The sequence below is a fragment of the Pipra filicauda genome, unplaced genomic scaffold (genome assembly GCF_003945595.2).
Source record: "Pipra filicauda isolate LSUMZ 115617 unplaced genomic scaffold, ASM394559v2 scaffold4_size7858003_pilon, whole genome shotgun sequence".
Classification (NCBI taxonomy): Eukaryota; Metazoa; Chordata; class Aves; order Passeriformes; family Pipridae; genus Pipra; species Pipra filicauda.
The window spans coordinates 6,210,434-6,224,880 of record NW_024104643.1 but is presented as its reverse complement, the minus strand read 5'-3'; the positions used below and the strand labels follow the sequence as shown (position 1 = coordinate 6,224,880).

General features: G+C 46.6%; 1 protein-coding gene across 2 annotated transcripts; it reads right to left on the bottom strand.

The window, feature by feature from the left end:
* Positions 1–392: 392 nt before the first annotated feature.
* Positions 393–2,950, bottom strand: LOC113993882 (protein SYS1 homolog). Of its 2 annotated transcripts, XM_027732445.2 has the most exons (3): positions 2,760–2,950; positions 2,024–2,091; positions 393–1,444 (listed from the first exon to the last, which is right to left on the bottom strand). In XM_027732445.2, the coding sequence occupies exons 1-3, from the start codon at positions 2,919–2,921 to the stop codon at positions 1,204–1,206; spliced, it is 471 nt and encodes a 156-aa protein (XP_027588246.1). In that variant the 5' UTR covers positions 2,922–2,950; the 3' UTR covers positions 393–1,203. The 2 variants fall into 2 exon arrangements, with proteins under 2 accessions (XP_027588246.1, XP_039242644.1); XM_039386710.1 differs by lacking the exon at positions 2,024–2,091 and having other exon boundaries at positions 2,760–2,936.
* Positions 2,951–14,447: the final 11,497 nt, after the last annotated feature.

Genomic DNA, 14,447 nt, shown 5'->3' with positions numbered 1-14,447 from the left:
AACCGATCATCCCTCAGCAGAATCCAGGCAGGATGTAGGTCTCCTTGCTTGGCCTGTGGGATCTGGAGGAACCACTGAGCCCTGGCCCCTCAGCAGTAAGGGGGTGTCACTGCCTGGTGAAGTTTGTTTGAAGTGTCTCTAAATAAAGGCACATCCTGTTATTTTGAGAAATAACAGCAGTCTCTTATTTAACATCACCTCTACCAAACCAGATCTGTTGCTAGAATTCTGAAGCCGGGCAGGAACACCCAGACAAGTGGGAAGAGCAGCAGGTGGCTCCAGGACACCTCCAGCCTCAGGTTGAACATGGAGAGACCCTGGACTGCTGACACTGCTCCCGAAGTGGGATGATGCCAGCTGACTTCCCAAGACAGCACTCACTGATGCCTTCCTTTCAGAGCAGAGGTATGCAATGTTTATTGTAGGAAATGTTATGTGCCCCAGACAGCGGGCATCTCACAGCCAGGTGTTCTCTGGCTGCATCCTTCTGTTGCCATGATACAGACACTCGTGGTACTCCTTGAAGGGCTCAGCTTCCCAGGAGAGCCATAACACACTCACAGCAACATAATGTTTTTATTATTACAAAAGGTTTCCTCAGCAAACTGCCGTCTGTCACCTCTATGTATCAAACATGGAAACAGCAAACAAACCCATCTAACGTTATAGGTTATTTAGTGACTCAGCTGGTGATTCAGGTAAGTACAACTATTTTCCTTTTCCCCATCCATTCACTTCTTTGACTCCTTTCCCATCCAAAGCCCAAATCAGTCACAGATTGGAAGCAGCAGCTCCCAGCCCCACTGCTCACCGTGCCAGCTCCCGCAAGAAGAGCTGACCATCGTGTTCCCCACACAGGGCACTCCCACATCGTTAGATTCCAAATGCTCCTCACGCACCAAGTTTTGCTACCTGGCTTTTAACAGTCTCTTGAGCGAAGAGTTTAAGGGCACACTCTCCATACAGTCACATTAATGCTTCGTGTTAACAAAATAAACATCTACTCCTCCCCCGCTGCCAGCTGATGCCAGAGGAGATGCTCACACTCATGCAGCCACCGAGGTCCGGGGGAAAAAAAAGAAAATTAATAACAAAGTCTCAACAGACCTGCTGTGCTTCTTCAGGGACGATTCTGAGGCATGTCGGATGCACTTGTGCTGCAGACAACGGCGCTAACGCAGCGTGTCTGTCGCCAGGGCGAGTCTATACGTTGGACTTGGGGGCGGAGTTGAGGGGGATCTCCCGCAGCTCTATCCGCATGCACAGGTACTCCCCGATGGCCGCCATCAGCGCCGTGCACACCACGTGCACCAGCCACCACGTCAGCGTCGACGGGAAGCGCGAGTTGTAGATCCAGCAGCCCAGGAGGTGGAAGAAGTGCACCGTGACCGTGAAATCCAGGCACTGCTTCCCGCGGCGGATGAAGTACAGCAAGGCCAGGGCGCTGCAAAGGTAAAGGCAGGAGGTGAATGAGATGCGCTGGGCCCGTGGAAAAGGGGGTGCAGCAAGAGCTGTCAGCAGTGCTGGTTATTTAGCAGTTTTAAAACTTCTTCAAATGTTTTAAGAATAGGTTGGTTTTGGCCTCTCTCCCGGCCACTGCAGCAAGACTTACGTTCTTACAGCTTTTTAATTACACGATGGCAGGGAAAAGAGATTTTAGTGCAAAGAACAGGCAGGAATTTTTAAACTATCTCCCCCAGTAATCTCTGTGCAGTGGCAAAATTCATAAATCTTTACAGATCAGTGTTTGCTGAGATCCATTAATTCTAACTTTCAGTAAAATCCCTCACAGAAGCAAACCTCATTCCCAGCTGGGAAATTGAGGCAGTGAAGTTAAATGACTTTTCCAGGTTCTAGAAAGCCAGGAGTCAGCAGTTCCCAACTGCCCTCAGCAGACATGCTCGACCAGGCACAGGGATTTTGGGAGATGCTTTCAGAGAGGCAGGACATCACACTGAATTCTCTTATGGTTCAACGTTAAGGAAGGACAAGACGCAGGTGCTCCAGCTGGCTGCAGACTTACCAGGTGAGTGCATTGAGGATGAAAGCCATCATGGAGAGCCTCCCCGGCGGGGTTGAGAAGCCTAAAATCTACATGGGACTATTAGTAGGAACCCGCGGCACAAATCGCAGCCCAAAATCTGCTCCCGTGGCCCAGCCACATCAGCACGGCCCCACACGGATCAGGAACTACACCAGGAGCCTGGGCAGCTCTGTCTGAATGTCTGGGGGAACCTATGGGAAAGGGAAAGGTCTAGTTCTATGGTGAGGGGAACCTCTTAGACCGGGGAGGGGGGGTCCATACTGGGGTTACCTATATGGGCAGGGGCAGTTGCCTTTACACTGGGGTTCCTATACAGGGTGTTTGTCTCTATAAGGGGGTATCCCCTATACAGCGAGGTGGTGTTTCTACACAGGGGTACCAACCTATACAGGGTGTCTGTCTCTATATGGGGGTACTGTCTCTAACCCAGGGTACCATCTGCACATCGAGGTGCTGCCTCTACTCCGGGACCCCCCCTATGCAAAGGGACAGCTCTATTCTGGGGGCACCCACACAGACAGCGGGTCTGTGTGCTGGGGGGCAGCTACACGGGACTGGGGGACCTCTGCCCCCACACCACGGTGCTCCGTGGGTGGGGGCTCTCCCTAACACCGGGAATACCCACACCGGGAGCGGGGTCTGGTTCCCCCAGCACATCCCCACCCCGCTCCAGAGGCCTGTGTGCCCACGGCGGCTTCCCGGGGCGCGCCCTCACCTCGTCGCTGAAGACCTGCTGGAGGGAGGGCCCGGTGCTGCCCAGGGTGCCGAGGAGGGCGAGCCAGAGCCCGAGCGAGCTGTAGTAGCCCGCCTGCAGCAGCACCATCTGCGCCACGATCAGCGCGGGGTCCCACACGTAGCTGCGGAACTGCGCCGCCATGGCCGGCCCGCCGCGCGCCGCCCGGCCGCGCCGCCGCCGCCGCAGCGCCCCCTGGCGGGCGGGAGGACCCGGCGCCGGCCCCGCCCGCAGCCCCCCGGGGCACGGGGCAACCCCGGCTCGTTTGTGTGTTCGCCGAGGGTTTTGTTGTTTTCGGAAAGGCTGCTTGTACTTAAGGGCTGTTATAATGAGCCACTTTGAGGGCACTTTGCCTGTTCAGCCTGGAGAAGAGGAGGCTGTGGTCTCCGACATCCTCACGCGGGGCAGCGGAGGGGCAGGGACTGATCGCTGCTCTCTGCTCGGGGGGGAACGGCCTGAAGTCGTGTCAGGGAAGGTTTAGGTTGATTTTAGAAAAAGGTTCTTCCCCCGGAGGGTGGTGGGGCACTGCCCAGGCTCCCCAGGGCAGTGGTCACGGCCCCAAGGCTGCCAGAGCTCCAGGAGCGCTTGGACAACGCTCTCAGGCACATGGTGGGGTTGTTGGGGTGTCTGTGCAGGGCCAGGAGTTGGGCTGGATGATCCTTGTGGGTCCTTCCCGGTTCAGACTATTGTGTGTTTCTGTGTTTGTGAGCACTGGGGCTCACTGGGGGCTGGGGCATTGCCCAGACCCCTCAAGTGCTGCCCAGGTAGCTGTGGTGGGGAGGGGACCCCGGGAGCCCCAGCACTGTTTGGTTTGTGACACGGAGAGATTTGTCAGCAGTGGGTGGTGCCCGTGTGCTCTGTGCCTGGTGACCAACACCGGCTCTCTCACATCCACCTGCCCTGGGCATCCCCAGCCCTGCCCCCTGCCCTGAGCTAGTGCGTTCATTAACTTGGCTGGCCAGCCCTTGCTAAAAAGACAGAGTCCCTGATGCCCTGCCATACCCCTTGTGTGATCAACCCTTGGCCGCTGGGTCTTGTTCTGGTAGCCTCAGTGAGCTGTCCTGCTTGCTTGGCTTCAGATATGAGAATTTCAGTGTCTGAATAGTAAGATCCCCAAGGCTGCGTGGGACAGTGGAGCATTTTGGAGATAAGGCTTCCCCAGACCCCACTCCCTGCCCATCTGCGCTGGTGTCAGTGCATTCAATAACTTGGCAGAGCAGCCCTTGCTAAAAAGACACAAATACCAAACATACAAGAAATTATTGTCCTGGGGTATTTCCTTTCATCTCTGGGCAGTTCCTGTAGGCACCAAGGCTGTTTGGCAGCTGCTGCCCAGCTGTGCTCATTTTTTAGCTTTAGGCCATTGGGCACCAGGATGTTGTTTTGAGTCCTGGTATGCCCTGGCGGCGGGTTCTCGCGCGGCCTCGGGGGCTGCCCCCGCGGTTCTCGCGCGGCCTCGGGGGCTGCCCCCGCGGTTCTCGCGCGGCCTCGGGGGCTGCCCCCGCGGTTCTCGCGCGGCCTCGGGGGCTGCCCCCGCGGTTCTCGCGGCCTCGGGGCCGCCCCGGGGTCCCGCGCGGGGCCGCCCCGGGGTCCCGCGCGGGGCCGCCCCCGGTCCCCTCCCCCCCCAGCGGGAAAGGATAGAGGGAGCTTCGCCGGCGTGACCTTGTGCCCTCGTGAGAAAGGAGAGAGAGGAGAATTGAAGCCTCGGAATACACAGAGGTTTGCCGGTCTGGTTTGGGGAGGGGGGTGGGGTACCAGGCAGGCTGTGGGGGTCCTCGGACTGGAGGGTGGTCAGGTAAGTAGTGCGTGGGAAGATATGAGGAAACACGGTGGGGGGAGGACAAGATCAGAGTGGTTAATAGTTTCCTCTGGGGCTTGGAGTTCTTGGTCGGACTGGGGCCTAGAGAGGGCCTCGAGCCCTAGATGGGTACGGTGGCCAGAACAGTTTCGCTCGTTTGTTTGTTTTTGGTTCACCCGTGGCTACTGCCCAGGTTTGGTATGTCCTGGATTTATCTGTTACATCCTGTAAGGTTGGTCAGGACAAAGGGCTGTTCCTGGGTGCTTCCCTGGGATTGAATATAGACAGATGGCAGAAACCTAGGTAGTGTAAGACTTAGCCTAATCATTTTTAATAGTAAGAATGCAACCTGTATACCCCTATGTGGTTGCGAGCTATGCTGGCGATGGTACATGCCTTCGGTAGGGTCGCCCATGCCAGACAGGTCAAAACTACAGGGTCGGATACAATAAATCTGTGGGCAGGATGAGCTCATTAGCCTTCTGGCAGTCATCCTAGGAGAAGGTCAACTCTAATCCCAAACCCGGGCAGATGGAGCTCTCTTAGCCCTGTAAGGCCATCCATCTAAGAGAAGGTCACTCTAATCAAACCTACATCCTGAGGACCTCACTGCCACCGTCCAAGCTCGCTCGGCCCTGGCAGATGAACCTCAGGATTAAAGGGTGGGTTCAGTTCCGCGCATACTGCATCTCACCTAAAAAATCCATTGCGCAGGCTTGAAGGCTTTACCCACATGCAAAAAGTCCTGTAGCGACGGGCGAGGGTCGAAACGGCAGGTGAAAGATGCACTGGGAGCCGCAGACTCAACCCTGCATGCAGGCGGTTCAGGATATTGGTCATTTGAGACTGACCGGAGATGAGTCTCTTGAGGCAGCACCCTGAACGACCAAGCAGCCTTTCCAAGGACAGCACTGCTTGCTCCACTCGGAGAGGGGCCTAGAAAAGGTGGCCTAAACAAAGCTCATCTCCACTTTCACCCGGTTGGTTAACCGCAGACCAACGGGCATCTTCCTCCAATGCGGTCGCACAAAGAAAAGTCAAAGGCATGCACCTGCCTCCAAAGGTGTACCTAAATTAACTCTAACATGTTGGAACATCAGAACCATGCTCGATTCTGCAGATAGCGGACGTCCTGAGCGTCGGTCTGCCCTAATTGCCCATGAGCTGGCTCGTCTCAACATCGACATTGCCGCTCTCAGTGAAGTTCGCCTTCATGAAGAAGGCAGCCGCAGAGAACATGGTGCCGGTTACACACTCTTTTGGTCAGGTAAGCCCAGAACTGAAAAACACCTCTCAGGAGTCGGCTTCATGATCAAAAACTCTATTGTTCCTAAACTCGAAAATCTGCCGACAGGTCACTCTGACCGCATTATCTCCCTACGCCTTCCACTAAACAACAAGCAACATGTTGTCATCTTTAGTATATATGCCCCAACTCTCCAAGCTGACCCTGCTGAAAAAGATAAATTTTACACTGACCTGCGCCTCCTTACCCAAAAGGTCCCTGCAGACGATAAGATCGTTATCCTTGGTGATTTCAACGCCAGAGTAGGCAAGAATTTTGAAGTTTGGAAAGGAGTATTAGGCAAGCATGGTGTTGGAAACTGCAATGATAATGGTCGACTTCTGCTAGAATTCTGTGCAGAGCAACAACTCACCATCACTAATACTATCTTTCAGCAGAAAGATAGTCTGAAGACAACCTGGATGCACCCCCGTTCTAAGCATTGGCACCTCATCGATTATGTCCTGGTGCGACGGAGAGATGTCCGCGATGTCCACCATACCCGCGTGATGCCCAGCGCAGAATGCCAAACAGACCATCGGCTGGTGCGCTGTAAACTCAATTTCAAGATCAAAATCAAACCAAAAAGGGGCAGCATCCCAAGGAGAAAACTCCAAGTTAACAATCTCCAATCAGCCACAGTAAGAGACAGTTTCCAGGCAAACCTTCAAACTAAGCTCGATAACATTCCCACAGTTTCTGCAGATTCCTCTCCTGAAACAATCTGGCATCATATTAAAAACAGCATCCTGCAATCCTCCGAAGAATCCTTAGGGTTCTCCCTCAAGAAGAACAAGGATTGGTTTGACGAAAACAACCAAGAAATCCAAGACTTGTTGAGGAAGAAGAGAACCGCCCACCAAGCACACCTTGCACTGCCATCCTGTCACGCAAGAAAAACAGCCTTTCGTCTTGCGTGCAGCAAACTCCAACAGAAACTCCGTGACATCCAGAACAAATGGTGGATTGATCTAGCTGAAAAAACTCAATTATGCGCAGATACAGGTGATCACAGAGGTTTCTATGAGGCCTTGAAAACAGCATACGGGCCTACATACCAGGTACAAAGCCCTCTACTCAGCGCTGATGGTCAAACACTTCTGACAGATAAAACCTCCATTCTGAATCGATGGTCTGAACACTTTCAGACTCTATTCAGTACCAACCGCACAGTCCAAGACTCAGCAATTCAGTCCATCACACAACAACCAGTAAAGTATGAATTGGATACTGCCCCCACTTTAGGAGAAACCCTCAAGGCCATACAGCAGGTGAAAATCGGCAAGGCAGCTGGGATTGATGGAATTCCACCTGAAATCTGGAAACATGGGGGCCCTGCACTCCACACCAAATTCCATGAGTTCGTGGTGCGCTGTTGGGAACTCGGCGAACTACCATCTGACCTTCGTGATGCAGTCATCATCACCTTGTATAAGAAGAAAGGAATTAAATCTGACTGCTCAAACTATCGTGGTATTACTCTGCTCTCCATTGCTGGCAAAATCCTGGCAAGAATACTCTTGAACAGACTAATACCCACTATAGCAGAAGGTATCCTTCCTGAAAGTCAGTGTGGTTTCAGAGCCAACAGGAGCCCCACAGACATGGGATTTGTCCTCAGACAACTGCAAGAGAAGTGTAGGGAACAGAACAAAGGTCTCTATGTAACCTTTGTCGACCTCACCAAGGCTTTTGACACTGTGAGCAGAAAAGGTCTGTGGCAGATTTTGGAACGTTTAGTTGTCCCCCTAAATTCCTCAAAATGATTATCTCACTCCATGAGGATCAGCATGGCCAAGTCAGATATGGCAATGCACTTTCTGAGCCCTTTTTAATTAAGAATGGTGTGAAACAAGGCTGCGTTCTCGCTCCTACCCTATTCACCGTCTTCTTTAGCATGATGCTCCAAAGGGCCACAGCAGACCTCAATGATCAGGACGGTATCTACATTCGATACCGTACTGATGGAAGTCTATTCAATCTAAGGCGACTGAAGGCCCACACTAAGACCTTAAACCATCTTGTCCGGGAGCTGCTTTATGCTGATGACGCCGCCCTTGTTGCCCACACAGAAGCAGCTCTGCAGCGTTTAACATCCTGCTTTGCAGATGCTGCTGAGCTCTTTGGTCTGGAGGTCAGCTTAAAGAAGACAGAGGTCCTCCATCAGCCTGCACCTCAGGATGTCCCCCATCATCCCCACATCACCATTGGTCAATCAGAGCTCAAATCAGTCCAACAGTTTAATTACCTCGGTAGCCTCATCTCCTCAGATGGTAAGATTGACGGAGAGATAGACAACAGATTAGCAAAGGCATATAGTGCTTTTGGAAAACTCCATAAAAGAGTATGGCGTAATAAACACTTGAAGAAAAGCACCAAGATCAGTGTTTACAAAGCCATTGTGTTGTCTACTCTCTTATATGGATCTGAATCATGGGTCATCTACCGCCACCACCTGCGTCTCTTAGAACGCTTCCATCAACGCTGCCTCCGTACAATTCTAAACATCCACTGGTCAGACTATGTGACCAATACATCTGTTCTAGAGCAAGCAGCTATCACAAGTATCGAGGCTATGCTGATGAGAACACAGCTGCGTTGGGCAGGGCACGTCTCCAGGATGAAGGACCACCGCCTTCCCAAGATCTTGCTTTACGGTGAACTTGCCACTGGCTGCCGCATGAGAGGAGCCCCGAAGAAAAGATACAAGGACTCCCTGAAACAACATCTCAGCCTTGGCCATATTGATCACCATAACTGGTCTACTCTGGCCTCAAATCGGGAGGCCTGGAGACACACCATCTATAACGCAGCTGTCTCCTTTGAGAACACACGCAGGATCACCCTCGAGGAAAAAAGGCAACGCAGAAAGAACCGTGTATTGCAGGATACACCATCTAAGGAGTCTTTCTGCTGTGCCTTTTGCAATCGGATTTGTCTGTCACGTATTGGCCTCATAAGCCACCAGCGTGCCTGCAGCAAATGTGGATAGAGCCTTCCCAAATCTTCGTTCGCGAAGCCTAGCCATGATGATCTAAAAGCAGACCAATTCCATGTAATTGACCCTATCACTCTTCTCATTCTCCTTCTCTTCCCCCATTTTTAGTACACTTTCTGATATGTTTCTCCTTCCTCAAGCATCCTTAGAGCACTACATTTTTCCTTCTCTTAGTGTGTTTTAATCTTCTTCTATCTTATATTTACTCTATCTTTCTCCATTTCATGTGACTAATATGGCTTTCTGTCTTTACTTCCATTCCCTGGTGCCCTATCAGCATTTCTTCTGTACCAGCCTTTCCAATTTAGTTTTCATTTCCTCCTTGAGATAAATCTAGTAGTACCAAAGATTTCTCTCTAACACCATGTAAGTACTGCATTAAAACTCTATTACTGGTAATTGAGCTAACGTAAAAGTGCAGATTACCTATAATTTATGACAAAGAGACTCTTGTGTCTTAGGCATTGTAATGAATCACATTTATGAATCACATTAATGAAATTTAAATGTATTGGACACTTACCAAACATCCCAAAGTGATGTTGGGAACACTTGAGAGAATATTCTAAAAAGTCTGGCAAGTGAAATCTAAACAGTCCGAATCCAGAGTCTTTCAGGACAGTGGAGTTATCCTGGGAGCTGATATTCAAGCCCTCTTCTTGACCATGGAGTGGGTCAAGCCTGTGCATTATATTTGTTTTATCTCTTGCATCAGCTTCCATATCTTCTGTTTTTTGCAATAGACAAATGAAAGTTCAGTACAAGCTCATGTATTATGAATGGGATCAGACAATAGTTATTTTGCATACATTGATATTTAGTTATTGTATTCAGTCTTGTACAATTCAGTCATTGATATTTGTCTGATTGCTTCAGTTACATACATCAGGAGTAGATGGGGCCCAGTATTTTGAATGTAAGACATTTTCACACTTTAGACATGTCAATTATCCTGTGCAGTCCTGAGTGTCTAAATTCTGATGAGTTTAGCAGCTTCATGAAACTAACAAAACTCAGACTTTTAATCATTTCAAATTGATCAACAAAAGAACCTTCCCTGCCATTCCATCACGAGTGTTTCATTTGCAAGAAGTGTACTGATGGAATGGTCACCTACAAATCAATGTTTAACTGCCGAAGCTAGCTTGCTGCTTTTTATGCTAAGTAAGACAGTGGGTATTTTATATCAGTGCTGGCTCAATAATTTTACTCATCTACATTTTAAAATACTCAGTTGTAAATCTAAGCATATGGACTGTGTAACCACGGAAGTAAAATTAGTTCACCAATGCAGTTCTCCCATTTCATGTCCTTTTTCTCCTGGATTTGAAGATCTTGTTAAATGAAACCAGGCTATAAATTATTATTAGAATTAATAGAGTTCTGCTACTAAGGAATTAAAATAATATAGATATGCCTCTTTATATATCTATATACACATTGGGTTTGATCTGCACTTAAAAATTTCTCCCCCTCCTCTTCCTATTTGTAGTACTTATCTTTGTATGTCACCCCCCCTACCTGGGGTGTTTGTGAGGCAGTTGATGGGAGAGATGTCCAAAAATTTTTTTCCTGGAGGAGATGGCACTTGAAAATCTATTTTTCTAAAAGTTTTATGTTTTCATAACTATTACACTCAATAAGTATGCATTACATGCTATTAGCCTTAGCAAGGTATTTTAATCTAACAGTTCTGCACCATGTTCACATTAATATGCAAATAGAAGGAGAATACAAAATTAAATGGAAATGAAAGTTGAAAATTAATTGACATTTTTGTCACAAAAGCTTGGAGAAACAGTACTTATGGTTTAATGGCAAAAAGCTAATGTGTCATCCTAGGGAGAGCTATATCAATCTAGAACTAAGATGATTTTTCTGAGGAAAAGTGCAAAGTGCTGTTTGTGTATGCAGGTTGCCAGTTCCCCCTATGCAGGTGGTCCCATCACCATAAACCTGGACTAAATTGCTGCCATCCATTAAACACAGTGGCTGTCTGGATAACTGCCTAGCACAGACTTACACAGGCCATCTATTTCTGTCAGAAATATGATATGTCACTGACAAAAGCTTAATTACTCCATTAATTAATAGGACAATTTTCAAAATGTCTTGCAATGCAGCTTGACACTCATTAGTGCCATTTATGAATAATTCTCCCAGGGTATAATACACTATAAAGTGTAATTTGAAAGGGAATAATACATGTTTAAACCCTATGTATCTGTGAAACCAAAATACATTCTTTGCTGAATTAGCTTTATGAAAAGCTCAGACCTATCTGCTGAATGCTTGGAAAGATATTTCTCTGTATCAAAACACTTCTGTCACAGACCAGTAAGCTTATTCTGAATTGGACTCATTTGAGTCCAGGCAGCACTTCCCTACATGAAGTCTTGATCCCACTCTAGTTGGACTCTTACTACTAATGAAAACATTAAAAAAAAATAAATGGAAAACCCTTTTAAACTCAATACGAAAGAATTGCACTGTCGCAGAATAGGCACTAAAAGATACTCTACCTCATCAAAATGAAATAGTGAAACTTCCTGGTTCTGAAAACAGGAAAGCAATTATCTTTAAAAGTGTTTCTCCTCCCCCAACTAGCTAATTCACATATAAAACAAAGGAATTGTGCTCATACTTTCTCCGCATATTTCTCTCATTTTGGCTTATTTTTCTCTGGTATATTTACTCCCCTGCAAGATCAGTCCTGGTCTTATAGAAGACATGTGATGGAATAATTTTTGTCAGTTCTTTTGTCCTCTAATTTTTCCAGTCCTATAAAGAGATATAGACACCCAGGGACATAGGGATGTACTAGTACAGTAGCAGTTCAAGCCTTTTGGTGTCCCTGGCCGTCAGGCAGAACTCAATAGCTCAATAGCACTTAAGGTGTTTAAGACAAGTAAGCTACTAAGGAAGTTCTTGAAAAACACTTTCCTGGTGTAAATGGTGGTATAGTAAGGTAAACTGCCTTACAAGAGTGTTAGTGGAAACTCTAGAGTCTTAAATTGGGATTTTAGGAAGGGATCTTTTGGGTTTCTAATCTAGGATTGCATCTTCTAGGATTTTTGTTTAGTATCCATAAATTTCACTGTCCAAACAGCATTTCGTAAAGGAGCTCAGAATTTGCTGAGTGTTCTTGCTTAGAAAATTTGTCTTAGGGCACTTCCTAATGTATGGCAGGAGGTAGTGTGCCCTGGGAAGGTGAAAACCTTTACCACTGCCTCTGCCTGCCCTGTTCACCTGCACAGTTTGCTTGTTAGTCAACTGAGGAGGCTGAGCTGACAGTGTGCTACTGCAGGATCTGACTCTAGAACAGCAGGGATGGGGGACACAGTAACCTTTTCAGCCATCCCAGTCCTAGCCTTCTTGTCAATCAAAGCCCTAAGAATACACTGAAAAAACAGATTTTCTGAGGGTGGGCACTCAGCAGCTTCTAAAAATCCAACTCTTTGAAAAAGTCTTATTTAGACACCCATCAGTTAGAGCCCTTAAATTTAGTGCACAGCTCTTAATTGGCAAAATCTTAATACAGTTCTGCAGCTTGGGCAGCTAAAGCTGTTTGACATTGAAAAATGCTTTTTTACCCAACAAATCCTGTTAATCATAGTATGAGTATGGTTAGAGTCTGTGGCTCAACTCAGAAATGTATGCTCAGCATTCAGTATGTGAATAGTCAATTAACAATAGAATTAGAAATACATGCCCTCCCCCAGGAAAAAAAAAAAAAAAGAACAATAAACCCCAACAAACCACTTTGATTTTATTTTGATTTGCCAGTATGAATCCCATGGTATCAGTTGCTCCAGAACTGATGTACGCAAGACTGTATTAACCATTCCTCAGTGACCCAATATTGCCAGGTATGTTTTGTGCAAAAGAGAGAGAAGAGAGGTATGTTAAGTGGTGCTTTGATATGTCTTATGCACGCTCCTAATCAAAGCGTAGAGAGTATTAATGTAGTCTCTTTAAAAAAAAAGAAAGGAAAAAATCTTGCTGAGTGGTTCACTAATGTTAATGAATGACTTCCATTTTCCTTCTCTCAATATTCAGTACTCTTTCTTTCTTAGTTTCCCTTCAAAGCCAATAAGCCATAGAAAGACTGAGAGTTACAGCTCTGTTTGTGTTTAGCTATTGCAGGTGAGAGGAAGGTGCTCCAAAACCAGTGCCTCAGGCATTTTGGTTATTTTGCTGCACTGAGCCTAATCCTACTCTTAAAATCTTTTGGTGCAGTAAAGTAAGTTCTCCTCCTTGATGCCAGTAAGTACTACCACCCCAAAATATTATAAAAGTAACTGGATAGTCTTTCCCATCTGCAATATGAATACTTTCTCCCCTCCCTATAATCAGTGACTGGTGGACTGTTTTTATTTAAAATGTCCTCATATTTGATTTTGAAGATATAACCCTCCCAATCTACACACTTCAGCAACCAACCACAAAATCCCAAAAACATAGGTGTCTTCCTTTCCAGCTGAGTGTCATAACCCCATACAATATAGTACTGTCTTTATGGTGTGATGATTCCTGCATTCCTGGGCTTCATGCTGCTCCAGCTCCATTTGAAAGAGCAAAGAGGGTTCTCAAACAGAATATACTATAACGAGGTGTTATAATTGAGACTACCTGCAGTTACAGTTTACCTTTTATTAATCTGTGTTACAAGAAATGAACTCATCTCTTACTGTCCAAACCATTTTACCTCCTTTTATTCTTATCACTGCTGTGACCAATGTTTCAGGGTTCTTTCCTCAAACAAGGAAACTTTGAGTGTTAACTGTCATCTGGACAGGACTAAAATCCTGGTCTGATTTCCTACGCTTAAGGTTGCTATCATCATCTCCTCCTGACAGTTATGGGAGATTAAGCAGCTGCTTACATTATCCTGAATTGCCTTCATATTTCCCAGAATATATCTCTGCATATGTGGGAAAATAACTGTAGATATTCAAAGACATCTGTGTGCCTATGGAGTTAGGTAATTCCAAAAAACAAGATTACTATTTGGGAGTTAAGGATTATTTAGTTTCTTAAGCTCTTATTTTGTTATCCATATTGATGGTTTTTTTCCATAAAATGTGGACAAAATCACTACCATTTACATGATGATACTAAAAGGACAAAGAAGAGCCTACTCACATACTATCACCTTCATGAAATAGAATATCTTCAAATGTTTCAGTCTTAAGTAAAATTATTGCAATAAACTTTTCTGGATCTTTTGTTTGTGCAACTACCTGGTCTATATTATAAAGCAAAGATTTCTGGGAGTGAGTTAGAAGAAGTGGATGATTTCTAAACAGAAAAGTAGAATAATATTTTTAAACCTTTGCAATGAATTATGATACACATTCTCAGCTGAAGCTTTTTAAATTCAAGCTTGTTGATGCATTCCTCCCATTCGATATCATTACTGTTACTCACATAGTTACTATTCATAAGACTAAAATATTTTACTGTTTGATTTGTTTTTTTGGATTCTGTTTGGTTATGGCCTGCTGTTCTAAACCAACTTTGCAATAGTATACATTTGCTGCCATAGCAATCATTCCCATTTTTTTCCGTATTTGCCAGTGCAGACTG

Excerpts from the sequence above, each read along its gene's own strand:
- LOC113993882 (XM_039386710.1), bottom strand. The coding sequence starts at position 2,921 with ATGGCGGCGCAGTTCCGCAGCTACGTGTGGGACCCCGCGCTGATCGTG. Across the intron at positions 1,445-2,759 it reads AGCAGGTCTTCAGCGACGAG|CGCCCTGGCCTTGCTGTACT; the intron begins GTGAGGGCGCGC and ends TTACCTTTGCAG.